Source organism: Monodon monoceros, unplaced genomic scaffold, assembly GCF_005190385.1.
Source record: "Monodon monoceros isolate NGI ecotype Baffin Bay Population unplaced genomic scaffold, NGI_Narwhal_1 Super_Scaffold_7, whole genome shotgun sequence".
Taxonomy (NCBI): domain Eukaryota; kingdom Metazoa; phylum Chordata; class Mammalia; order Artiodactyla; family Monodontidae; genus Monodon; species Monodon monoceros.
This window is the reverse complement of record NW_021703784.1, coordinates 93978821-94005390: the sequence shown is the minus strand read 5'-3', so window position 1 is coordinate 94005390 and position 26570 is coordinate 93978821. Positions and strand designations below refer to the sequence as shown.

The window sequence follows — 26570 nt, the reverse complement described above, 5'->3', positions numbered from 1 at the left end:
CCGCTGCGGCCTCTCCCGCTGCGGAGCACAGGCTCTGGACGCGCAGGCTCAGCGGCCATGGCTCACGGGCCCAGCCGTTCCGCGGCATGTGGGATCTTCCTGCACCGGGGCACGAACCTGCGTCCCCTGCATCGGCAGGTGGACTCTCAACCACTGCGCCACCAGGGAAGCCCTGATATTTTAATAACATAAGAAAGATGTAACTACTCCCCACCTCACTAGCCTACCCTCCTCCAGCCTCTTCTCTGGTCCCAGAACAGCTCTTCACAGCCTAAAGTGGCTAAAAGCACAGGCTTCAGTTTCTCCTATATTTCAAGTCAGACTTTGACCCTTCTTAGCCATGTGACCTTGGACAAGGAACCTCTCCAAGTCTCAGTTTACTACCTTTCGTGAGGATTAAATGAAATAATCTATTAAAGCCCCAAGTCTGGAACATTTTAAATGCTCATAAATTCAGGCTGCCATCTCACCTCTCACTGGACCCTGTTCTAGGGGTGGTGGATTCTTTAAGTCCTGCTTGTCCAGTAGTAGGATTGGCTCTTCCTGAGCTACCCATGAACAGCACTGTGAGCACTGAGGCTCATTGATAGGGTCACCTTTATTGAGAAATACAGTTTTAGGAACAAGCCACAAAAATAATTCTTTCACTGGATTGGCTTCTGTGATTTTGCAGTGAGCAGTGTAGAATGTGGGTGGCCCCCTAACTTCCAAACCGTTCAGTGACCTTCTGTATCCACTTCTTCAGGCGGAACACATGTGTGTAGAAGCCATATTTTCCATCCCTGTCACAGCCTTCACCCCATGAGACGATGCCCATTTGATACCAGCGGTTGTTAAAGGGGCTCTGAGGAAGAAACATGGGATTTCCAATAGAGTCAAGTCCAAGGTAGTGTCAGTATTACCCTGTCAAGCAATTGTTTCTGAAAACTTGGGTCCCTCCTCATCCACCCCAGAAGGATCTACCTGCCAGCTCCTGGCCTTCTGGGAACTCAGCTTACCTTCATGACAAACGGTCCCCCACTGTCGCCTTCACAAGCATCCCCTCGTTTCCCTTCACCGGGCTTGTAACCTTGAGAGAGAAAAGCAGTACTCAGGGAGGGGTATAGCTCACACTCCAGCCACTCTCCCCTTCAAGGGATACTGCTGCTGAGTGTCCACTGACTCCTTCTAGGCATCCTTGACTCTGCTCAATTCCTCACCCCACACATCCAATTCTTAGGCAAACCTTGCCAGCTCAATCTTCAACGTACATCCCCAATCCAACCACCCCTCACCACTTCTACACCTGGTCCCATCACATACACCTCTCCCCTGAACCACTAGTCTCCCTAGTTCTACTTTTGCTGCCTACAATCCATTCTCCACCCAATAAGCAGAATGACTTAAAAAAAAAAACACGTTAAACTGACAGGTGAGAGAAAAATGAGAATTAGGGCAGTTACCTTTATCCAAATATCTCCACATATCCTCCACAAACAACATGAAGAACAACAAAGCTACACAAAAACCACACCTTCAACATAACTCGAATACAGAGAACACCCAAACTTCAAACCACTTTATCTAACTGTACATCGAATATCAAAACTTGTGTGGTCCTAATAAGACCTGGTTCCACATCTCAAAAAAAAAAAACAAAAAACTTGTGTGGAGATGAGGAGGGGAAAATATCCACTAGATCAAAGAAGTGGATTCAATGAATTAGGAATCTTGTAAATAACCCCAAATCTACAAAATGAATAGACGAAAAGTAAGTACATCTATACCAAGATACTATAGGAAAACAGTAAGAACCAAAATACCTCAGCTAACAAAGATTCTTTCCCAAACACAACCATGAAACAAGAAAACTAACTGAAATAAATATCCTCAAGCAAATTTTTGGTATGTGAAAAAGAATGAATCAGAAATTTAAAAATTAGGGACTTCCCTGGTGTCACAGTGGTTAAGAATCTGCCTGCCAATGCAGGGGACACGGGTTCGAGCCCTGGTCTGGGAAGATCCCACATGACGTGGAACAACTAAGCCTGTGCACCACAACTGTTGAACCTGTGTCTAGAGCCCGCGAGCCACGGCTGCTGGGCCTGCGTGCCACAGCTGCTGAGGCCTACCCGCCTAGAGCCCGTGCTCCGCAACGGGAGAGGCCACTGCAATGAGAAGCCTGCACACCGCCAATGAAGAGTAGCCCCCGCTTGCCGCAACTAGAGAAAGCCCGCACGCAGCAACAAAGACCCAACCCAGCCAAAAATAAAATAAATCAAAAAAAATTTTTAAATCAATAATTAAAAATAAATGGACAGGGGTGGGATAGGGAGAGTGGGAGGGAGGGAGACGCAAGAGGGAAGACATATGGGAACATATGTATATGTATGGCTGATTCACTTTGTTATAAAGCAGAAACTAACACACCATTGTAAAGCAATTATACCCCAATAAAGATGTTAAAAAAAAAAAAAAATGGACAGGGACTTCCCTGGTGGTCCAGTGGTAAAGAATCCTTCCTGCAATGATCCCTGACCAGGGATCAAATGCAGGTTTGATCCCTGGTCAGGGAACTAAGATCCCACATGCTGCGGGGCAACGAAGCCCGCATGCCACAACTACTGAGCCCGCGTGCCTCAACTAGAGAGCCCACGTACCACAACGAAGATCCTGTGTGCTGCAACTAAGACCTGATGCAGCCAAAAATAAAAATAATAAATGGACAAAACAATGGGAAGTAATTAAAAGCAGAAAGTGGTCGAAATGGAACTCACACTAAAGAAATGAGTCCCTCAATAAGAAAAAGAAAGCAATGGAACAGAGTTAATATGTATAATATAGTCCAAGAAAACGTCACAGAAATAAAAGATTGGATGTGCATATTGAAAGGATCCACTGGGAACCTGGCAAAGCTGATCTGAAACACTGAACTCTGAGACGTGTCCTAAAAAAACTGAGACTTCAAAGATGAAGAAAAAACCTTCAACGCCTGGAAGCAAAAAAACTCAACTCCCTTATAAGAGCAAAACAATTACACCGGCATCAGATTTCAAAAACAACATACAAAGCAAGCAATGATAAAGCTATATTTTCAAATATTCAAGGAAGGAAAATGTGAACCATGGATTTTATATTCAATCATGCTGAGCTTCAGGTGTCAAGGCTACAGAAAACCAGTTATAAACACATAAAAACTCAGGAAACTCTATACCCATAACCCTTCTTGAAAAATCGACTAGTGGACAAGCTTCATCCAACCAGGAGATGAATGCTTCAGCAAAAGGACTTATTAACTGTCTGACAAGTAGAAATAATACAACTAAAAGTATGAGAGGAGAAGAGAAAGAGAAAGTAAACTCACTGACTGTAACAACTAAAAGAATATAAGAAACTAAGGGCATTTCAAAAAGGTGTAAGACCAAAGATAATGAGTAGAACAAAAATGCAAACCTTACTAAATATATGAAATTATTTGAAAAGTCAAGAAAAGATCACACAGGGAAAAAACACAGTAAATGAAACATAATATACATAAAAATAACAAAATCATATGAGATACTAATTCTATTAATCATATCAATAAATATGAATGGGCTTAACTCACTTTTTAAAAAACAAAAAGATTTTTAATTTGACTCACAAAGCAAGACTCAACGATGCTATATATGAGACAAAACAAAGTGATTCATAGAGGCTAACGTTAAAGGGATGGACAAAAGTATAACAGGAGAATGGAAACAAAGAGAGCAGGGATAGTGAAGCTCAAGTTGAAAGTAAAGAAGGACACTTTTACTGCTAAAAGCCACAGTTCACAATGAGTAATTAACAGTTACAAGTATCTGCACCCAACAACACAGCAACTGCCTTTATAAAGTGAAAGACTATAAATGATGCAAGGAGACAGGCAGAAATACACTAACAGAATTCAACACACCAAACTCAGCACAAGACATATCAAGTGAACTGAAAATAAACAAGGATATAAATGACCTAAATAACTGATAAGGTACATTTATGGACATATATATATATATATATATACTGAACTTTACACGTGGATAAAGGAGAACACATCTACACACCTCAAGCACACATGTACATTCACAGAAATTGATCAAACGGTTCTCAGAAAAATCAGTTCCATAAAGTAGAAATATTACAAACTATATTCTTGGATTATAATGCAGCAAAACTGAAAATCAAAATGCTAAAGGGCCCTCCCATCTGGAAATTTTAAAACCACCTATTAACTCTTGAGTGAAAGGGGAATACACACTGAAATTAGAGAGTTTCTAAAAAAAAAATAATTCAAACATAATTCAATAATTCAAACAAACATAGTGCTTTCCATGAATGGTGTTTTCCATTCATAGCCCTACTCGGTAAAAACTGAAGATCGAAGATAAATTAACCAGGGACTTCCCTGGTGGTGCAGCGGATAAGACTCCGAGCTCCCAATGCAAGGGGCCTGGGTTCCATCCCTAGGCAGGGAACTAGATCCCACATGCATGCCACAACTAAGACTTCACATGCCACAACTAAGGAGACAGTGTGTCACAACTAAGGAGCCGGTGAGCCGCAACTAAGACCCCACACAACCAAATAAATACTTTTAAAAAGAAAATAAAATAAAAAATAAATTAACCAAATTGGCAGCTCAAAAAGCTTTTAGAAAAAGAACAGCAAAGTGAACCAAAAGGAAGTATAAGGGAAAAAAATTAAGATCAAAGCAGAAATTAATGAGGTACAAAATAGAAAAATAATAAGCCTAATTAATAAGTCAAATTCTTAGGTATTTTGTTTGTTTCCAATCACTAGCTAATTTACTCAAGAAAAATAAGGAAGAAAACACAAATATATAAAATAAGGTGCCAAGGAGGAAAAAAAACATAAGAGAAGACACTGTAGCACAAGATACAATATAGACTTGAACAAATTGAAAGACATTTCTTGTCCTTGGATAGAATGGCTCAACATCAAAAAGAAGTCAGTTCTCCCTAATTTAATTTATAACTTTAATGTAATCCCAATAAAAATACCAAGTTTTTTATAGAGCTAGATAAGTTGATACTAAAATTCATGTGGAAAAACAAACATGCAAGAGTTGCCAGGAAAACACTGCAAAAGAAAAACTACAGGAGAAGATAAGCTCTACCAGATATTAAAACATACTCTAAAGCCTCTATAATGAAAACAAGACAACATTTTAACAGAATAGACAACAGACCAGAAGAACCAAACAGAATGTCCAGAAACAGACTTAGGCACACACAGAAACCTAGTATGTGATAAAGGCGACATCTCAAATTACTGGGGCAAAGACAGATTTTTTTTTCTTTAGTATTTTTTTAAATTTATTTATTTATTTTTGGCTGCATTGGGTCTTCGCTGCTGCGTGTGGGCTTTCTCTAGTTGCGGCAAGCGGGGGTTACTCTTTGTTGCAGTGTGCGGGCTTCTCATTGCGGTGGCTCCTCTTGTTGCGAGCATGGGCTCTTGGCGCACAGGCTTCAGCAGCTGTGGCTTGCGGGCTCAGTAGTTGTGGCTTGCGGGCTCTAGAGCACAGGCTCAGTAGTTGTGGCGCACGGGCTTAGTTGCTCTGCGGCATGTGGGATCTTCACAGACCAGGGCTTGAACCCGTGTCCCCTGCATTGGCAGGTGGATTCTTAACCACTGCACCACCAGGGAAGTCCCCAAAGACAGAGTTTTAATAAATGGTACAGAGACAGCTTATTAGCCATTTAGAAAAAGATAAATTAAATCCATACCTTACATTGTATGCAAGAATAAACTCCAAATGACTCTGAGATCTGAGTGTAGGAAAATGAAACCAAGTACTAGAAGAAAATATGAGTGAATTTCTCTATGACCTGGATATAAGGAAGGTTCTTTTAACTCTGATGCAAAATCCAGGTGCAGTAAAATGAAATATTAATAAATTTGACTACATAAAAAAATTTAATTGGATGGCCAAAACATAATAAAGGATAAAGAAAAAGAAACTGGAAGAAAATATTTGCAAAGTATATCACAAATAGAGGCCTCATATCACTAACATATGAAGAACTCTTTAAAAATGATAGGAGGGACTTCCCCGGTGGCACAGTGGTTAAGAATCTGCCTGCCAATGCAGGGGACATGGTTTGATCCCTGGTCTGGGAAGATCCCATATGCCGTGGAGCAGCTAAGCCCGTGTGCCACAACTACTGAGCCTGCGCTCTAGAGCCCATAAGCCACAAGTACTGAGCCCCACGTGCCCAGAGCCCGTGCTTCATAACAAGAGAAGCCATCACAGTGAGAAGCCTGTGCACTTCAATGAAGAGTAGCCCCCACTCGCCACAACCAGGGAAAAGCCCGCGCACAGCAACGGAGACCCAACGCAGCCAAAAACAAACAAATAAATAAATAAATTTATTTTTTTTAAAAAATGGGGCTTCCCTGGTGGTGCAGTGGTTGAGAGTCCGCCTGCCGATGCAGGGGACACGGGTTCGTGCCCCAGTCCGGGAAGATCCCACGTGCCGCGGAGCGGCTGGGCCCGTGAGCCATGGCCGCAGGGCCTGCACGTCTGGAGCCTGTGCTCCGCAACGGGAGAGGCCACAACAGTGAGAGACCCGCGTACCACAAAAAAGAAAAAAAAAAAAAAATGATGGGAGAGGGACAAAAAAATGGACCGTAAAAACATGAACAGACAATTCACAAAAAAAGAAATAAAAATGGTCAGTAAGGATATAAAAAGATGTTCAATTACAAAATATTGGAAATCTAAATACCCATACACAGGAAATGGTTGAAGACACTATCACACATCCTCCTAATGTGACTATAAAATTTTCTTTTTTATTGAAATATAGTTGGTTTACAATATGCTGTGTTAGTTTCTGGTGTACAGCAGTGATTCAGTTATACATATATTTTATTCATATTCTTTTCCATTATAGTTTATAACAAGATATTGAATATAGTTCCCTGTGCTATACAGTAGGACCTTGTTATTTATCTATTTTATATATAGTTGTTTGTATATGCTAATCCCAAATTCCTAATTTATCCCTCTCCTCTCCTTTCCCCTTTGGTAACCACTAGGAAGTTTGTGTGGTAAGTTTGTTTTCTATGAATGGATAAAGATGATATAAGATGTGCATGTGTGTGTGTATATATATATGTATATATATATATATACACACACACACACACACACACAAAATGGAATATTACTCAGCCACAAAAAAGAATGAAATAATGCCATTTGTAGCAACATGGATGGACCTAGAGTTTATCATACTAAATGAAGTAAGTCAGACCAAGACAAACATCATATGATATCACTTACATGTGGAATCTTAAGAAATGATATAAATGAACTTATTTACAAAACAGAAACAGACTCACAGACATATAAAAATATAAGTTTTTTTTAATAAGGAAAAGCTCTATAACTAAAATGGAATGAATTTCCAGGATACATTAGGTGAAAAAAGCAAAGTACAAAAGAATATCTATACTGTGCTACTCTGTGAAAAGGGAAAAATAAGAAAATATAAATGTGTCTGCTCATTTGTGCAAAAAGAAACAGAAGAAGAATAAACCTCAAACTACTGAGATTGGTTAACTGCAGGGCCTGGATGGAAATGCGGTGGAAAGGAAGGAGGTGGGAACAGGACAGGAGGAAAAGGGGAATATCATTCTCTGAGTGTACCTGTATAAAGAATCTGATTTTTGGACCATGTTAATACAGGCACACCTTGGAGATACTGTGGGTTCAGTTATAGACCACCACAATAAAGCAAGTCATATGAATTTTTTGGTTTCTTGGTGCATATAAACGTTATGTCTACAGTATACTATAGTCTATTAAGAGTGCAATAGCATTATGTCAAAAAATATATACAGGACTTCCCTGGTGGTGCAGTGGTTAAGAATCTGCCTGCCAATGCAAGGGCCACGGGTTCGATCCCTGGTCCGGGAAGATCCTACATGCTGCGGAGCAACTAAGCCCGTGCACCACAACTACTGAGCCTGCACTCTAGAGCCCGCAAGCCACAACTACTGAAGCCTGCACGCCTAGAGCCCATGCTCTACAACAAGAGAAGCCACTGCAATGAGAAGCCCACGCACCACAACCAAGAGTAGCCCCCGCTCACCACAACTAGAGAAAGCCTGAGTGAAACAACGAAGACCCAATGCAGCCAAAAATAACTAAATAAATGAATTAAAATATATATACATATACTTGAATTTAAAAATATTTTGTTGGGCTTCCCTGGTGGCGCAGTGGTTGAGAGTCTGCCTGCCAATGCAGGGGACATGGGTTCGTGCCCTGGTCTGGGAAGATCCCACATGCCGCAGAGCGGCTGGGCCCGTGAGCCATGGCCGCTGAGCCTGCGCGTCTGGAGCCTGTGCTCCTCAACGGGAGAGGCCACAACAATGAGAGGCCCGCGTACCGCAAAAATAAAATAAAATAAAAATATTTTGTTGCATACAAACTACTACGTATAAAATAAATAATTTACAAGGATATACTGTACAAACAGGGAATACAGTCAATATTTTATAACTATAAATGGAATATAACCTCTAAAACTGTGAATCATTATGTTGTATACCTAAAACTTATTGTACATCAACTACACCTTAATAAAAAAAATATTTTGTTGCTAAAAAATGCTGACCATCATTTGAACCTCCAGCAAATTGTAATCTTTTTGCTGGTGGAGGGTCTTGCCTCCACGTGGATGGCTGCTGACTGATCAGGGTGGTGGTGCTGAAGGTGGGGTGGCCATGGCGATGTCTTAAAATAAGACAACAATGAAGTTTGCCCCACCGATGGACTCTTCCTTTCAAGAACAATTTCTCTGAAGCATGCAGTGCTATTTGATAGCTTTTTACCCACAGAACTTCCTTCAAACTAGGAGTCAATCCTCTCAAACCCTACCACTGCTTTATCAACTAAGTTTATGTAATGTTCTAAATCCCTTGTTGTCATTTCAACAATCTTCACAGCATTTTTACCAGCAGTAGAGTCCATCTCAAGAAACCACTTTCTCCTCATCCATTAAAGTTTTATCGTAAGATGGCAGCAATTCAGTCACATCTTCAGGCTCCACTTCTAATTCTAGTTCTCTTGCTATTTTCGCCACATCTGCAGTTATTTCCTCCACTGATGTCTTGAACCCCTCAAAGTCATCCATGAGGGTTGGAACAACTTCTTCTAAACTCCTGTTCATGTTGGTATTGTGACCTCTTTCCATGAAATCACAAATGGTTTTTTTTTGAATATTTTATTTTTTGATACAACAGGTTCTTATTAGTTATCTATTTTATACATATTAGTGTATATACGTCAATCCCAATCTCCCAATTCATCACACAACCACCACCACCACCACGGCCAATTTCCCCTCTTGGTATCCATACATTTGTTCCCCACATCTGTGTGTCTATTTGTGCCCTGCAAACTGGTTCATCTGTACCATTTTTCTAGGTTCTACATATATGCATTAATATACGATATTTGTTTTGCTCTTTCTGACTTACTTCACTCTGTATGACAGTCTCTAGATTCATCCATGGCTCTACAAAGGACCCAATTTCGTTTCTTTTTATGGCTGAGTAATATTCCATTGTCTATATGTACCACATCTTCTTTATCCATTCGTCTGTGGATGGGCATTTAGGTTGCTTCCATGACCTGGCTATTGTAAATAGTGCTGCAGTGAACATTGGGGTGCATGTGTCTTTTTGAATTATGGTTTTCTCTGGGTATATGCCCAGTAATGGGATTGCTGGGTCATATGGTAATTCTATTTTTAGTTTTTTAAGGAACCTCCACTCTACACTGTTCTCCATAGTGGCTGTATCAATTTACATTCCCACCAACAGTGCAAGAGGGTTCCCTTTTCTCCACACCCTCTCCAGCAGTTGTTGTTTGTAGATTTTCTAACGATGCCCATTCTAACCGGTGTGAGGTGATACCTCATTGTAGTTTTGATTATTTCTCTAATAATTAGTGATGCTGAGCAGCTTTTCACGTGCTTCTTGGCCATCTCTATGTCTTCTTTGGAGAAATGTCTATTTAGGTCTTCTGCCCATTTTTGGATTGGGTTGTTTGCTTTTTTTAATATTGAGCTGCATGAGCTGTTTATATATTTTGGAGATTAATCCTTTGTCTGTTGATTCGTTTGCAAATATTTTCTCCCATTCTGAGGGTTGTCTTTTCATCTTGAATGTAGTTTCCTTTGCTTTGCAAAAGCTTTGAAGTTTCATTAGGTCCCATTTGTTTATTTTTGTTTTTATTTCCATTACTCTAGGAGGTGGATCAAAAAAGATCTTGCTGTGATTTATGTCAAAGAGTGTTCTTCCTATGTTTTCCTCTAAGAGTTTTATAGTGTTTGGTCTTACATTTAGGTCTCTAATCCATTTTGAGTTGATTTTTGTGTACAGTGTTAGGGAGTGTTCTAATTTCATTCTTTTACATGTAGCTGTCCAGTTTTCCCAGCATCACTTACTGAAGAGGCTGTCTTTTCTCCATTGTATATCCTTGCCTCCTTTGTCATAGATTACTTGACCATAGGTGCGTGGGTTTATCTCTGGGCTTTCTATCCCGTTCCATTGAAATCACAAATGTTCTTAATGGCATCTAGAACAGTGAATCCTTTCCAGAAGGTTTTCAATTTCCTTTGCCCAGATCCATCAGGGGAATCACTATCTATGGCAGCTTTAGCCTTATGAAATGTATTCATTAAGATAATAAGACTTGAAAGAAAAAATTACTCCTTAATCCATGGGCTGCAGAATGGATGTTGTGTTAGCAGGCATGAAAACAACGTTAATCTTGTGGTATGCCTTCATCACAGCTCTTGGGTAACCAGGTGCATTGTCAATGAGAAGGAATATTTCGAAAGGAATCTTTTTTTTCTGAGCAGTAGGTCTCAACAGTGGGCTTAAAATATTCAGTAATCTATGTTGTAAACAGATGTGCTGTCATCAGGTTTTGTTGTTCCATTTAGAGAGCACAGGGAGAGTAGAGTTAGCATAATTCTTAAGGGCCCTAGGATTTTCAGAACGGTAAATGAACACTGGCTTCAACTTTTAAGTCGCCAGCTGTTTCAGCCCCTAACAAAAGAGCCAGCCTGTCCTCTAAAGCTTTGAAGCCAGGCAGTGACTTCTCCTCTCCAACTATGAAAGCCCTAGATGGTATCTCCTTCCAATGTAAGGCTGTTTGGCTACACTGAAAATCAGTTGTTTAGTAGAGTCATCTTCATGAGTTATCTTAGCTATATCTTCTGGATACTTGCTGCTTTACCTTGTAGTTTTATATTATGAAGACAGCTTCTTTCCCTAAACCTCATGAATCAATCTCTGCTAGCTTCAAAGTTCTGGCTTAAGGGAATGTTATGGCTGATTTGATCTTCTAACCAGACCACTAAAGCTTTCTTCATATCAGCAATAAGGCTGTTTTGCTTTCTTATTTATGTATTCACTAGAATAGCACTTTTTAATTAATTAATTAATTTGTTTGTTTTTGTTTTTTGCGGTACGTGGGCCTCTCACTGTTGTGGCCTCTCCCGTTGTGGAGCACAGGCTCCGGAAGCGCAGGCTCAGCAGCCATGGCTCACGGGCCCAGCCGCTCCGTGGCATGTGGGATCTTCCCGGACCGGGGCACGAACCTGCCTCCCCTGCATTGGCAGGCGGACTCTCAACCACTGCGCCACCAGGGAAGCCCAATTTTAAAAAATTTAAAAAAATAAATTAAACTCTCTAATGAAGAAAAATGAAACACAAAAATTTCCTTCAAGAACTTTTCCTTTGCATTTACAGAGTGGCTAACTGTTTGACACAAGAGGCCTCTAGCTTTTGGCCTGTCTTGGCTTTAGACATGCCTTCCTCACTAAGCTTAATCACTTCTAGTTTTTTATTTAAAATGAGAGACATGCAACTCTTCCTTTCACTTGAACACTTAGAGGCCATTGTAAGGTTATTGATTGGTCTAATTTCAATATTGTTGTATCTCAGGGAATAGGGAGGCCTCAGGAAAGAGAGAGATGGGGGAATGGCTGGTTGGTGGAGCAGTCAGAACACACAGTTTGCTGTCTTGGCACAGTTCATGATGCCCCAAAACAATTACAATAGTAACATCAAAGATCACTGATCACAGTTCACCATAACAAACATAATAATAATGCAAAAATTTGACACATTGTAAGAATTACTAAAATGTGACATATGAAGTGAGCAAATGCTGTTGGAAAAATGGCGCTGATAGAATTCCTTGATGCTGGATTACCACAAACCTTCAATTTGTAAAAAAAACAATATCTGGGAAGGGCAATAACGCAAAGCACAAACCTAAGTGTCTATCAACAGATGAATGGATAAAAGATGTGGTATATATATATATAAAATAAATATTACTCAGCCATAAAAAAGAATGAAATTCTGCCGTTTGCAACAACATGGATGGACATAGAGGGTACTATGCTTAGTGAAATAAGTCAGACTGAGAAAAACAAATACTGTGTTATCACTTATATGTGGAATCTAAAAAATAAAACAAATGAATAAATATAGCAAAACAGAAACAGACTCACAGATAGAGAGAACAAACTAGGAGTTACCAGTGGGGAAAGGGAAGCGGGGAGGGGCAAGATAGGGCTAGGGGATTAAGAGATACAAACTACTATGTATAAAATAAATAAGTCACAAGGATATATTGAACAGGAAATACAGCCATTATTTTGTAATAACTTTAAATGGAGTATAATCTATAAAAACATTAAATCACTATGTTGTACACCTGAAACTAATATAATATTGTAAATCAACTATATTTAAATAAAATAAAAAATACGTAAATAAATAAAGCAAAGCATAATAAAACAAGGTAATAGTCCAAAAATAAACAAGTAAAGACAACAAAGATGGGAAGGAGGACCCAAAATTGAATACAATCATGAAACAAATGAGCCTAACTGTATTTTAAATAAATAACACAGGGAAGGGGATAATAATTACCCAAGTTACTTTTAGACACAGTACTGTGACTATATATATATATATATATATATATATATATATATATATATATATATCTTCAGGCTAAAAACAGAAACAACCATGAAGAAATGCTAAACTCTAGCTTGTAGGATTATTTTCCACAGTCATGGATGAGTGATTCTCAAACTGTGTATTCTTGTATTAACCAAATAAGTAAATACATTACAGATAATAGGAGTCAGATTTCTCATTATCAACAGAGACTGTTACAAATGTGGAAAGGGAGAAGCTAAAATTAATCACATTGCATTGCAAGAGGGAGGAACACTCCCTAACTCATTCTACGAGGCCACCATCACCCTGATACCAAAACCAGCCAAAGATGTCACAAAGAAAGAAAACTACAAGCCATTATCACTGATAAACATACATGCAAAAATCCTCAACAGAATACTAGCAAACAGAATCTAACAGCACATTAAAAGGATCATACACCATGATCAAGTGGGGTTTATTCCAGGAATGCAAGGATTCTTCAATATATGCAAATCAATCAATGTGATACAACATATTAACAAACTGAAGGATAAAAACCATATGATAATCTCAGTAGATGCAGAAAAAGCTTTTGACAAAATTCAACACCCATTTATGATAAAAACCTTCCAGAAAGTAGGCATAGAGGGAGCTTACCTCAACATAATAAAGGCCGTATATGACAAACCCACAGCCAACATCACTCTCAATGGTGAACAACTGAAACCATTTCCACTAAGATCAGGAACAAGACAAGGTTGCCCACTCTCACCACTATTATTCAACATAGTTTTGGAAGTTTTAGCTATAGCAATCAGAGAAGAAAAAGAAATAAAAGGAATCCAAATTGGAAAAGAAGAAGTAAAGCTGTCACTGTTTGCAGATGACATGATACATGATACTATACATAGAGACTCCTAAAGACTCTACCAGAAAACTACTAGAGCTAATCAGTGAATATGGTAAAGTAGCAGGATACAAAATTAATGCACAGAAATCTCTTGCATTCCTATACACTAATGATGAAAAATCTGAAAGAGAAATTAAGGAAGCACTCCCATTTACCACTGCAACAAAAAGAATAAAATACCTAGGAATAAACCTACCTAAGGAGACAAAAGACCTGTATGCAGAAAACTGTAAGGCACAGATGAAAGAAATTAAAGATGATACAAACAGATGGAGAGATATACCATGTTCTTGGATTAGAAGAATCAACATTGTGAAAATGACTATACTACCCAAAGCAATCTACAGATTCAATGCAATCCCTATCAAACTACCAATGGCATTTTTCACAGAACTAGAACAAAAAATTTCACAATTGGTATGGAAACACAAAAGACCCCGAATAGCCAAAGCAATCTTGAGAAAGAAAAACGGAGCTGGAGGAATCAGGCTCCCTGACTTCAGACAAAGCAACAGTAATCAAGACAGTATGGGGCTTCCCTGGTGGCGCAGTGGGTGAGAAACTGCCTGTCAATGCAGGGGACACGGGTTCAAGCCCTGGTCTGGGAGGATCCCACATGCCGCGGAGCAACTAAGCCCGTGTGCTACAGCTACTAAGCCTGCGTGTCTGGAGCCTGTGCTCTGCAACAAGAGAAGGCCGCGACAGTGAGAGGCCCGCGCACCACGATGAAGAGTGGCCCCCACTCGCCGCAACTAGAGAAAGCCCTCACACAGAAACGAAGACCCAACACAGCCAAAAATAAATAAATAAATTAATTAAATTTTAAAAAAGACAGTATGATACTGGCACAAAAACAGAAATATAGATCAATGGAACAGGATAGAAAGCCCAGAGATAAACCCACACACATATGGTCGCCTTATCTTTGATAAAGGAGGCAAGAATATACAGTGGAGAAAAGACAGCCTCTTCAATAAGTGGTGCTGGGAAAACTGGACAGCTACATGTAAAAGAATGAAATTAGAACACTCCCTAACACCATACACAAAAATAAACTCAAAATTGATTAAAGACCTAAATGTAAGGCCAGACACTCTCAAACTCTTAGAGGAAGACATAGGCAGAACACTCTATGACATAAATCACAGCAAGATCCTTTTTGACCCACCTCCCAGAGAAATGGAAATAAAAACAAAAATAAACAAATGGGACCTAATGAAACTGAAAAGCTTTTGCAGAGCAAAGGAAACCATAAACAAGACGAAAAGACAGCACTCAGAATGGGAGAAAATATTTGCAAACGAAGCAACTGACAAAGGACCAATCTCCAAAATTTACAAGCAGCTCATGCAGCTCGATATCAAAATAACAAACAACCCCATCCAAAAATGGGCAGAAGATCTAAATAGACATTTCTCCAAAGAAGATATACAGATGGCCGACAAACACGTGAAAGAATGCTCAACATCATTAATCATTAGAGAAATGCAAATCAAAACTACAATGAGGTATCACCTCACACCAGTCAGAATGGCCACCATCAAAAAATCTACAAACGATAAATGCTGGAGAGGGTGTGGAGAAAAGGGAACCCTCTTGCACTGTTGGTGGGAATGTAAATTGGTACAGCCACTGTGGAGAACAGTATGGAAGTTCCTTAGAAAACTAAAAATAGGACTACCATATGACCCAGCGATACCAGTACTGGGCATATGAAAACCATAATTCAAAAAGAGTCATGGGGGGCTTCCCTGGTGGCGCAGTGGTTGAGAGTCCGCCTGCTGATGCCGGGGACACAGGTTCGTGCCCCAGTCCAGGAAGATCCCACATGCCGCGGAGCAGCTGGGCCCGTGAGCCATGGCCACTGAGCCTGCGCATCCGGAGCCTGCGCTCTGCAACGGGAGAGGTCGCAACAGTGAGAGGCCCGCGTACAGCAAAAAAAAAAAAAAAAAAAAAAGAGTCATGTACCACAATGTTCATTGCAGCTCTATTTACAACAGCCAGGACATGGAAGCAACCTAAGTGTCCATCGACAGATGAATGGATAAAGAAGATGTGGCACATATATACACAATCGAATATTACTCAGCCTTAAAAAGAAATGAAATTGAGTTATTTGTAGTGAGGTGGATGGACCTAGAGTCTGTCATACAGAGTGAAGTAAGTCAGAAAGAGAAAAACAAATACCGTATGCTAACACATATATATGGAATCTAAAGGGGAAAAAAATGGTTATGAAGAACCTAGGGGCAGGACAGGAATAATGACGCAGATGTAGAGAATGGACTTGAGGATGTGGGGAGGGGGAAGGGTAAGCTGGGACGAAGTGAGAGAGTGGCATGGACTTATATATACTACCAAAATAGATAGCTAGTGGGAAGCAGCCGCATAGCACAGGGAGATCAGCTCAGTGCTTTGTGACCACCTAGAGGGGTGGGATAGGGAGGGTGGGAGGGAGACGCAAGAGGGAGGAGATATGGGGATATATGTATATGTATAGCTGATTCACTTTGTTATAAAGCAGAAACTAACACACCATTGTAAAGCAATTATACTCCAATAAATATGTTTTAAAAAATCCTATTGCATTGCAATGGGAGGTTTCAGTGTCATCTCATGGCTTTAGATAGATAAATAGATAGAAAGAACATAGATATAGATTTAGGCATGTGCATAATACATGTATTTTCTAATTCTGTCTGCTAAGAGGGCCTAGGAGCAATGACACCTCAGTAACAATGTGCACAACTGGCACCCAGATCTTGGTTTCTAAATACCATTCTCCACTAGAAGGCAAGTAGGATGAACCTAGAACATCTTGCTGCGCTGAAAGTAAGAAAGTACTCAGAGATTGACAGGACATCTCCAAAAGTCACAGAAGCCAGGTTGTTTGTTTTTTTTTGACTCCCACTGGCCAAACCTGGGATAATTTGAACATTATAATAATGATAGTAACAAATTATAGTCCTTAGAATAAAGAAAGGACCCATGAGTCCACAGTGACAGAGTGAAAGAAAATTCTTCCTTACAATAAGATGATCACTAATAAATGTAGAAGGAATGACAGAATTAAAAGATCACCATTTGGCAGCTACCAGAGTCAGGAGAACAATTTGATGAGAAACAGGACAGACAGTATTCAACTTTCTCCCCACAGGATGTTAGTCTTTAAAAGGAAAACAGAACTTTACAGTGAGAAACATGGCAGATGCAGACACCGCCTTAACCAAGAGGTCAGAGTTAATCTCACCAGTTATGGGACAGAGACGCCATATGCCTGAAAAGGACACAACATCACTTAGCTTGAATCTGATCATTAGGAAACCTTAGAGAAAGCCAAACTGAGGCCAATCTACAGAATAACTGGCCTATACATGTCAAATATGTCTAAATCGCGAAAGACAAAGACTGACAACTGAGTACAATGTGTGATCCTGGACTGGATCCTGGATGGGAAAAACGTTTTTGTTTTTCTTTTGCTAAAAAAGACATCAGTAAGTAGGACAACTGGAAAACATTTAAATGAAGTCTAAAAATTAGACAAAGGTATTATATCATTATTAATTTCTTTTTTCATTATTAATTTCTTGATTTAATAAATGTACTGTGGTTATGGCAGAGAACAACCCTGTTTTTTTGGAAATACTTAAGTGTACGGGTAAAAAAGGTAACATATGTACAATTTAGTCTCAAATAATGTGTATATGTGTGTGTATAAATACACACACACAGAACACACACACACACACAAAGGAGGTGGCAGAATCTGGATGACAGTATAAAGGAAATCTTTGTATTATTTTTGCAACTTTTCTGTGAGTCTGAAATCGCCTAAAATTTTTTTAATTTTTAAAAATTTAAAAATTAAGTTAGATCGTTTACTCACCTGCCCCAAAGTCTCCAATAATGTCCTATCTCAATAAAAGCCAAAGTCCTTCAAGGCCCTGAAGGAAGCACCCATCCCCTGACTGCCCACCTCTCTCCCCTCTTCCAATGCTGCCCTTCCTGTGTTTACTGCCCTCCAGCCACACAGGCCTCCCTGCTGCTCCTAAGACACGCCAAGCATGCTCCCACCTCAGGGCCTTTGTACCTGCTGTCTCCACAAGTCTGGAGTGCACTTCCTCTAGACTGGCTCACTCTTTCATGTCTTCTAGTCTCCGCTTAAACATCACTTCTCAGAGAGGCCTTCTCCAACCACTCTGTCTCAATCGCCCCGTCCCCACCTCTCACTCCCTTACTCAGCTTAATTTTTCTTCTATCAGGATTGCTATTCTAGATCTGCTTACTGACACACTCTCCTTCTAGGAAGGAAGCTCTCTGAAGACACAGGAGACCCTATCTGTTAGGGTCCTTTTTGGACACCCTGGAATACTGCCTGGACCACAGTAAGCACTCAGTAAATATTTGCTGAACGACTGAATGAATGAATGGCTTTTCCTCCACCCGTGGCCTCTGGTTGGTGTCTGGCTCACATATACTGACAACTTGACCAGTGACTAGCACCACGCCTAACGCCTTAAATACACTATCTCGCTCAACCCTCACACAGCCTAATGGAATAGAGCCAGGACTTGAACCCAGGCCTGTGCTACTCACGTGTCTCAATCCTCCCAACCCGAGGCCCTGCTGTTCCCGCCTGCCCAGCCATGCCCAGGGGACTTTACCAGCACAGAACATGTTGTCGGTGATGCGGATCCGGGTGGAGGCCTTGCAGACCGGCCGCTCCACGATGGGCAGGTTCACCACCTGCAGCACGCTGGGCTGCACCTCAGCAATATTGGCTGTCCACGTCTCCCTCAGGTTGCCCCAGCCCGTCACTCGCCCTTTGTTTCCAGCCTGGAGCAACCTTTGGGGAAAGGAGAAGGACTGAGTGAGAACAGACCAGTCTAGAAACCTCCTGGCCCCAACACCATCCCTTAGAGACCTGAATCTAAAACACCTGTGCAGGAAGACACTGAGGCCCGGAAAAGGGAAGGAACTTTGGCAAGGCAATAGGCTGTCAGAGTCAGGCCCAGAACCCAGCCCAGGCCCTCAGCTACCAGCCCCCTGGCCGCGCCCCAACCACCTGCCCCCTGGCCAACCCCCTCGGCTCCCCCCCAGCCACCCCCCGGCTGCCCTTCTGGCCGCCCCACTTGGTTGCTGTCTCCTTGTCGGGCAGGCACACGGGGTGGACGTATTCGGTGAAGCTGATGGGCTTCTTGAGCTTCAGCAAGGCGATGTCCCGGTCCAGGTTCTCCCTCCAGTTGTACCTGGGGTGGATGTGGATCTTTTCCAGCATGGAGATCTTTTCAATCTTTCGCTCATAGCTGTGCAGACCCCAGCAGAGAAAAGGAGAAGCTGTAGGCCACCCAATGAGGGGCAGCTGGTTCCCCGAGGAAGAAAACTGCCTGCCCTCAGGGTCTGGGAGTCAGCGTAACCAGCAGGCCACCAGTGAGGAGGAGAGGGCCGGCTCCTGTCCTGGCAGCTTCTTCCTGGCCTGAAGTTGCCCAGAGCTTTGGGATCAAACAGCCCAGGCAGGTAGGGGGAGGGACGCAGCCTGTAGGCCCTGATCCAAACAGCCTCTACTCAGAGGTCACACCTGGGCCATGTCCTGGTGCCTGGAAGGGTGCTAAGGGCAGGCCAGGATTCTGCTCTCGCAAAGGCTTAGTTTCTCTATCCCCAGGTCCAAGCTTCAGTCAGGACGTGGCCATATAGGCTTTACAGCAGAGCCTACAGGGTTTTCTACTGTGGGAGAGGTACAGACATATCCCTCGTGGCCCAGAGTCACCAGAGCCCCTCACAGTCACTCGGGAGGACGCGGACCCCTGCCAGACATGCATGGGCCTCCACTTCTGTACCTGGTGCGGGAGTGCTTGCCAATGCGCACCAGGAGGTCATTCTCAGTGAAGTTCTTGTCCCAAGGCGGGTACAGAAGACAGTGGGCAGCGGTGAGGATCCAGCGGTCACTGATGAGGCTGGCCCCGCACAGCAGCTCCTGGGGACTCTTCCGGAAAAGCATCACCTGCCTGGGAGAAGAAGTGGGAAGCATTAGGAGGTGGGAGGGCTGCCCCTCCACCAGCCCTACAAGCGCAAAGTCCCAGGTTTAAGAACTAACTGGACAGAGCTCCCTACTGGGCCCGGACCCCAGCTTGACCTTCCCGTCCTTGGGGACCAGGGCATATATGTGACACCGCGGGGCTGCCACCTGCTTTTTGCACCCCCCCTCCCCTCATCAAGCTTCTTCCAGGCCAGAGTTGGCACAGCTTAGCACAGCCCTGGGGTCAGAAGAACAGGAATCTAGTCCTGCTCTGTAACCCATTCACCAGCAGCACCATTTAGGCGAGTCACTTAAGCGCTCCGACCCACAGCTTCACCATCTGCTTTGGAGAAGTAGTAAACCCAATCTCAAAAGGTGGCTGTGAGGGTTCGATGAGATGTTGGTGCTGGGCTAGGTTGTCTGTGGAGCCTAGACCTGTGAGGGCGGAGGAGTCTCCCAGGGCGCGGGATGCAGGCGCGCAAGGGGTCGGTGGGGGCAGGGAGCACGCACCAGGGCGCCAGGCCAATCTCCGCATCCCGGCCCTCCACGATGCGCCCCTCGATGTAGGAATCGAACAGCTCCTGTTCCGTTTTGTCCTGCACCAACTTATTCTCGAACAGAGGCCGCAGGCCACAGTCTGCCGAGCCAGCGGGACCGTGAGGGGCCGAGCGCTGCAACACCCGCCCCCGCCCCCATGCCGCGGCCCCGCGCCCCTCCGGCCGCCGCCTGACCTGCCTCCCCGGCGCCGAAGGTCCTCTCGTTGAAGAAGGGCTGAAATTTGTCCGCAGCGGTGCGTCCCTCTATGGCCGCATCCGGTTCCTCGCCCAGCCCATATCCCACCTCCTCATCCACCGGCTCCTCTGCAGGGACCCAGACACCAGCTGCGGCTGGGCCAGGCCATTCCTCACCCACCCTCTGACCTCCCCAAGCCCCCAGGCAGCCGCGGAGGTCGCCTGGTGTAGAGATTAAGAGCGCAAGCGCACCTGCGTTACTAGGAAACCAAACCTCGTGGGCCTCAGTTTCCTCAGCTGTAAGGTGGAGCTAGTATTATGCCCACCTGGTTAACGTCAGGTGTCATGAATGCACTCACTGGTGAGTGGTAAGCCTTAGATCAGGTGGTAAAGCCTTAGATCAGGGGAGGCACTGTTCTTGTTGTTCCCTCCAGGCTGTGTCCTCTGTCTCATGTCCCCTGCCCTGCCCTCTCACCGCAATAGTCCAGGTCGCAGTACTCAAAGTCGCCAGGCTCCCCGGCCACGTAGCACCACGCGCCCTCCTCATCCCCGTCTGGGTTGCGGCAGAAGTTCTCCACCAGTGGGACAGCCGGGCTGAAGTCCTGGTCCTTGCTCAGGGCCTTGGCCCGCTCGCTGGCCCAGGCAAGGCAGGGAGACCCATGTGTGGTCACCGCCAGGTGCCCCTGGTACTGCTGGCCGCGATCAGGGATGCACATTTCCGATTGAGGCGACAGATTCACTGCGAAGTCTCTGGAGTTTGAGGTCGGCTCCACAGTGACTCGCTCCTGGCCTGGTGGGTGAGGAAACAGAGGAGCAGAGTGGGTGGGACCACACGTGGAGCCAGACGGGATGTGAATCCCTGCCTTTCGGCCTTTATCCTATAGACCTCAAGTCACTTATCCTCTCTGAGCCACAGTCTGCTTGCCTGTGAAAGGGAATACTAATGCGTTTTTGCAGGGTTATTGAGAGATTTAAACAAAATGTATGGCATAAGTGTCTGGTGCATAAGCCAGAGATAGGAACCAGGTTTCATCTCCTGCGCTATCTGTAATCTATTGGTAGTGACTGCCTGGAGTTTAAGGGTTCTGTGCTTTCACAAGGGCACAGTAGGAAAGATAGCTGGGATCCACTGAGGATGTCTACACAGGCAGTAGGTCAGTTTCAGCATGCCTGCAACATATTTATCATAGGTGTTCAGGGGTGGGGGCTTGGTAAACTGTAGCTGTTTTTGTTTCTATGATTGGCAACTCGCTGTAAGACTGGCCCCAGCATCCCTCATTGGGTCCTACAGGGATGCATGAAGGACAAAGAAGAGCAACCCATGTTTGGTAGATTGAGTTACTGGCACTAATTCTTTACTCTTACCTGGATCCACCTGGATCCACATCCTCTGCCCTGTTATTTTACAAGCAAAGGTGTAAAGGTCCACCTCTTGACCTTGGCCTTGATCATGGGACTTGCTTTGGCCAATGGCATGTGGGCAGAGCTGACTCTGCCAGTTCTGAGCCTAGGCTTAAAGATGTGTGTCTGCTCACTGCTTGGTATTTCTGCCGCCCCCATGGAAGAAGCTGCTGCCTTTCAGCCTCCCCCCACAATGAGTACACACGGAGCAGACATGGACCCACCCACACAAGGAGCCAAGATCAGCTGGACCCATTGTTTGACGTAGGGCCACCAGCCGAGCCCAGCCTACACCTGGACCCCACCGACGCGTGAGCGAGTGCAGCTGAGATCAGCAGAGCCACCCCAGCTGAACCTCAGACACATAAGAAATAAATGCGGGACTTCCCCGGAGGTCCAGTGGTTAAGATCTCCCCTTCCAATACAGGGGGTGTGGGTTCGATCCCTGGTCGGGGAGCTAAGATCCCACGTGCCTCACAGGCAAAAAACCAAAACAGAAGCAATACTGTAACAAATTCAATAAAGACTTTAAAAATGGTCCACGTCAAAAAAAAAAAAGAAAGAAATGCTTATCGGTGTATGCCCCCCAGCTTTTGTGGCTGTTTGTGATTTTGTGGGGTTTGCAGCATTATTATGGCTATAGCTAGCTGACACATCATGGGAAATAATGATGACAGAATCATGCAGGGCTGGACTGTACGAGGCTTGCTCTGTGATGCTCGGCAAAGGGTACATGGACTGAAATGGTTAGGAAGGGGGAAGAATGCCTCAAGCAGGAAGTAAAGCATATTTAGAATGGGCCACATCCTGGATCATAAGGAAGCAAAGGCTGTGGAGGGAGGGGAGGAGGCTGGAAGCTAACTCTCTCTGGTCTCCTGACTTCACTCATCAACAAGCTCAAATAGGTCGTCAGTAACTAACACCAGCTCAAAGGGAGCCAGGATCTTGATTCCCATCCTGTGCTGCCAGGCCCAAGCAGACCCGTGGCCTTGGCCACGCCCACCTGACCTCCCCCAGCTCACCGCAGACAGGGAGGCTGCACTCCTCCCTCTGCACAGTGGGGAGCGTCGTGTAGCACCAGGGCCCAGTGATGCTGCCATCTGGGTTGCGGCAAAAATTCTCCTGCAGGTCAGCTCCAGGGTGGGTGGTAGAGTTGATTCTGGAACAGAAAATTGCTCAGCAGGAGGCGTCTCCCCCACCCCCAGTGTCTCCTCACCCCCTATTCTCAGACCCCTGGCAGACAGGCCTGCCCATCACTCACTCCGGCTTATGTGGGTAGCGACTCCTCCACAGCTGGCATTCGATGCCTGACCGGGTGAAGCTCACGTTCCCTCGGTAGTTCATACCCAGACCTTCGGCACAGTTACCTGCAGAGACCCCCAGCCCAGGTCTCCTACACTGAGGATTTGTCCCCGCTTCTCTCCTAGTAGAGCTCTATCGGTCCATCCCCTCCAAGCTACCTCTGGTCCATGACCCTTAACCTGCATTTACTCAGCACTTCCTCTGTACCCAGCAGTTCTACAATCCATTTAACCGTAGTCACCAAATATTCACTGAGTGCCCACTGTGTGACAACCATGTGACAGGCAGTATGCCAGGTACTAAGGACACAGCAATGAATAAGACAGTCATAGTCAAGTAGGTTCCTGCCCTCCCAGAGCTAACGTTCAGTGGCTCCTCATAGCCAACAGAATGAAAAAGTGAACAAGGTTCTCCAAATCTGGCCCTGGTCTAGGTGTCCTGTTATCTTAGCTCCTCGTGCCTAAGGGCCTTTGCACGTGCTCTTTCCTTTGCCTTGGCCATGCTTTCCTATTTATTCATCAGTGCATCCCACAAATCCAGGTAAAACTCTACTTCTTCTGGGGAGCAGTCCTTGATTCTGCCAGCAAACGAAATGCTCCCTCTCCTGGAATTCTCTTGGCACCTGGAACAGAACTTTTCCATCAATTACTTTGATGTTTTGTATTTTTGTTTTCTGATGAAACTGTGAGCTCCCTGATTCTCTTAAAATCCCCAGCACTCAACCATAGAGCTTGACACACAGCAGGGGCTTAGTGAAATGTCTATTGAATAAATTACTTAACAAATGAAAGCATAGCCAGTGTGATTAAAGAGTTCCATGTTGTGGGGTCTACTGTCATACTAAAGGTGTATTCAGAATGCCGTGGAGGAGGGAGGATGCACCTTGAAGGCTCAGCAAGGTGGTGGCATTTGAACTAATTCTTGAAGGATAGGGGGGTTTTCAGTAGGCACTGACGGCTGCTCCAGGGGGAGATGATAATGTAAGCAGGGGCCAGGATCTAGAAACATCTTGCCCTGTTGAGAGAAGTGCTTGCTGTCAACAAGCTGGGGGGCTGGATTCAGGGTTGGTGCAATGGTAGATAAGGCTTGAAGGGAAGGTTAAGATCAGAACCTGCAAAATTCACTAGGCTAAGAAGCCTGTGCTTTATTCTCGGGGCAATGCGGAGCCACTCAAGGTTTTGGAGAAAGAATGTGACATCATCGAAGCTCTGCCTTGGGGACATGGGGAAGACTGATTGGCATGGGCAGGGGCTCTGATGAGAATGAGGCCTTAAACATTATTTCATTACCTGTGCATTCATTTGTTCCTCCAATATTAATCATCTTACTGACTGCCAGGCACAGAGCCAGGTGCAAAGACACATCCTTGACCGCAGGACCAGAAAGGCAATGTCAGCTGCTAGAGGCCACCACCCCTGGGCCACAACTCCTACCCAACCCCTACTCTGATCTTCTCCCAGGCTGTCCCCTCCTATCCTGTCCCCACACCCTCATGTCAGTTCCTCACCTTCCAGACATTCAATGAGCTTTTCTCGAGGTTTCCTCAACGACTCACAAGCTGGAAAAGACCCAGAAACATCATTGAGATTGAGGTAGGGATAGGACAGGTTCAAGTGAAGGGTGGGATGACATTCAGAAACGGAGAGAAAGGGACACATATGGAAGAAAGGAAGGAAAGAGGCGTGGGTGGAGGAATGGAGGATTGGATGGATCAGAAAATTCTCTGGAGTGGGGCACCCTCTAACTTGGGTCCCCAGGACTCCCTTCCTGGAGCAAACCCTTCCCAGTGCTCACCTGTGTACTTGGCCCAGAACACATCCTGAAAAACAAGGCTGAGTGTGAGGCTGTGGTAGGATCCTGTTTTGTTTTGTTTTTTTGTAAACTTCCTGTCTTCTCCCTATACTTTCCCCTTTCCCTTACCCTGGTCACGCTCTGGGGAGGTTTGTGGCAGAGTTTTCTACTTTTGCTTCTAAAAGCCCAAGCCCAGGGAGGAGAAGAGTATCTGAGGAGAGGGGAGCTCCCCGCCTTCCCCACCGCCCACCCCCCCGCCCCCGGCCAGACAAGATTGAAAGGGATTCCCCGGGGTGGGGTAGACTGGAGAAGAGGGGCCCAGGCAGAGCCCCAGGGAAGGGAAAGCTTCAAAAGGCTCCTGGAACACTGAGGCCTAGGCCCAGGCCTGACCAGAGACCCACCTCCCAAGGGTGGCACAGAAGTAGCAGCCAAGCTAAAGTTGAGAGGCCATGTGGCCAGGGCCAGGGTCTCCAGAGATCCCAACATAGACAGATGTCTAAAGACTGAGGAGGCCCCCCTGCCCCCCAACGTCCTGGAGCCTCACCGTACCCTGGGGCCTTGACATAGCCCAGGCACTGGGGCCTCCTAGAAAGGCTGAGCCGCTCATCAGGGCAGCCCAGGGAAACGGGGCCAGAGATGAAGTTATCAACAAAGAGCTGTGATGCTCCCCGCTCCCCTCCTTGGTGCCCCTGCAGGGACCAAGGGCCCCCTTGGAGGGACCCCCAGCCCTCCCTCCCTGGGGCCTCACCGTGGCACTGGGAGACTCCAGGGCCTCGAAGGCTTCCTCACGGCTGCACTGCTCCTCCACACACTCTCGCTCCAGGTTGCCCTCCCGCCACTCCTCCAGGAAGCCACTGTTGGCGCGTCGGACCCGCTGGAGCAGCGACAGTGCTTGCTGAGGGGCCAGGAACACTGCAGGAGAAAGGGCGTGGGACAGTGGCCTCAGGGGCCCAGGCTGTCTTAGCCACCACCAGCCACTTAGGGCAGGAAGCAAGCCTGGCCTGCCTGCTGGCTTCCAGAAAGGGGGTGTCTAGGATGGTGGCAGGACCTGAAAGGCTGCTAACGGCAGTCACTAGCCCCCCTCCTTTCATGGATCACCCCCATCCCAACCCCCATATTGCAAGAGAGAAGTAGTCACTGTCTGTCCAGCCCTGAGCACCTGGCTCCTTCCCTAAGCTGGACACAGTGAGCCGAGAGCCACCTGGGGGCCGGCCCTGTGCTCTCTGTCGAGCCAGGGGACCGCAGCCCACAGGCCTACATCCCAGTCCGCCAGCCTGTCCCAGCTTCCAGGGCCCCCTTACCATGCTGGCTGTGCACAAGGCTAAACAGGGCAGCCAGGGCCAGGCAACCAGGTAGCCACAGGCCTCGGACGTGCGCCATAGTGTGTCCGCTCCCAGGACTCTGAGGGCTT

The 26570-nt window shown here is 44.9% G+C and overlaps 1 protein-coding gene across 1 annotated transcript; it reads right to left on the bottom strand.

The window, feature by feature from the left end:
* Positions 1–578: 578 nt before the first annotated feature.
* Positions 579–26570, bottom strand: F2 (coagulation factor II, thrombin). Its single transcript, XM_029208586.1, has 14 exons — positions 26461–26570; positions 25908–26071; positions 25163–25187; positions 24876–24926; positions 23328–23433; positions 23089–23225; positions 21141–21455; positions 20666–20794; positions 20445–20571; positions 19756–19923; positions 19051–19224; positions 18583–18764; positions 999–1069; positions 579–844 (listed from the first exon to the last, which is right to left on the bottom strand). The coding sequence occupies exons 1-14, from the start codon at positions 26537–26539 to the stop codon at positions 701–703; spliced, it is 1872 nt and encodes a 623-aa protein (XP_029064419.1). The 5' UTR covers positions 26540–26570; the 3' UTR covers positions 579–700.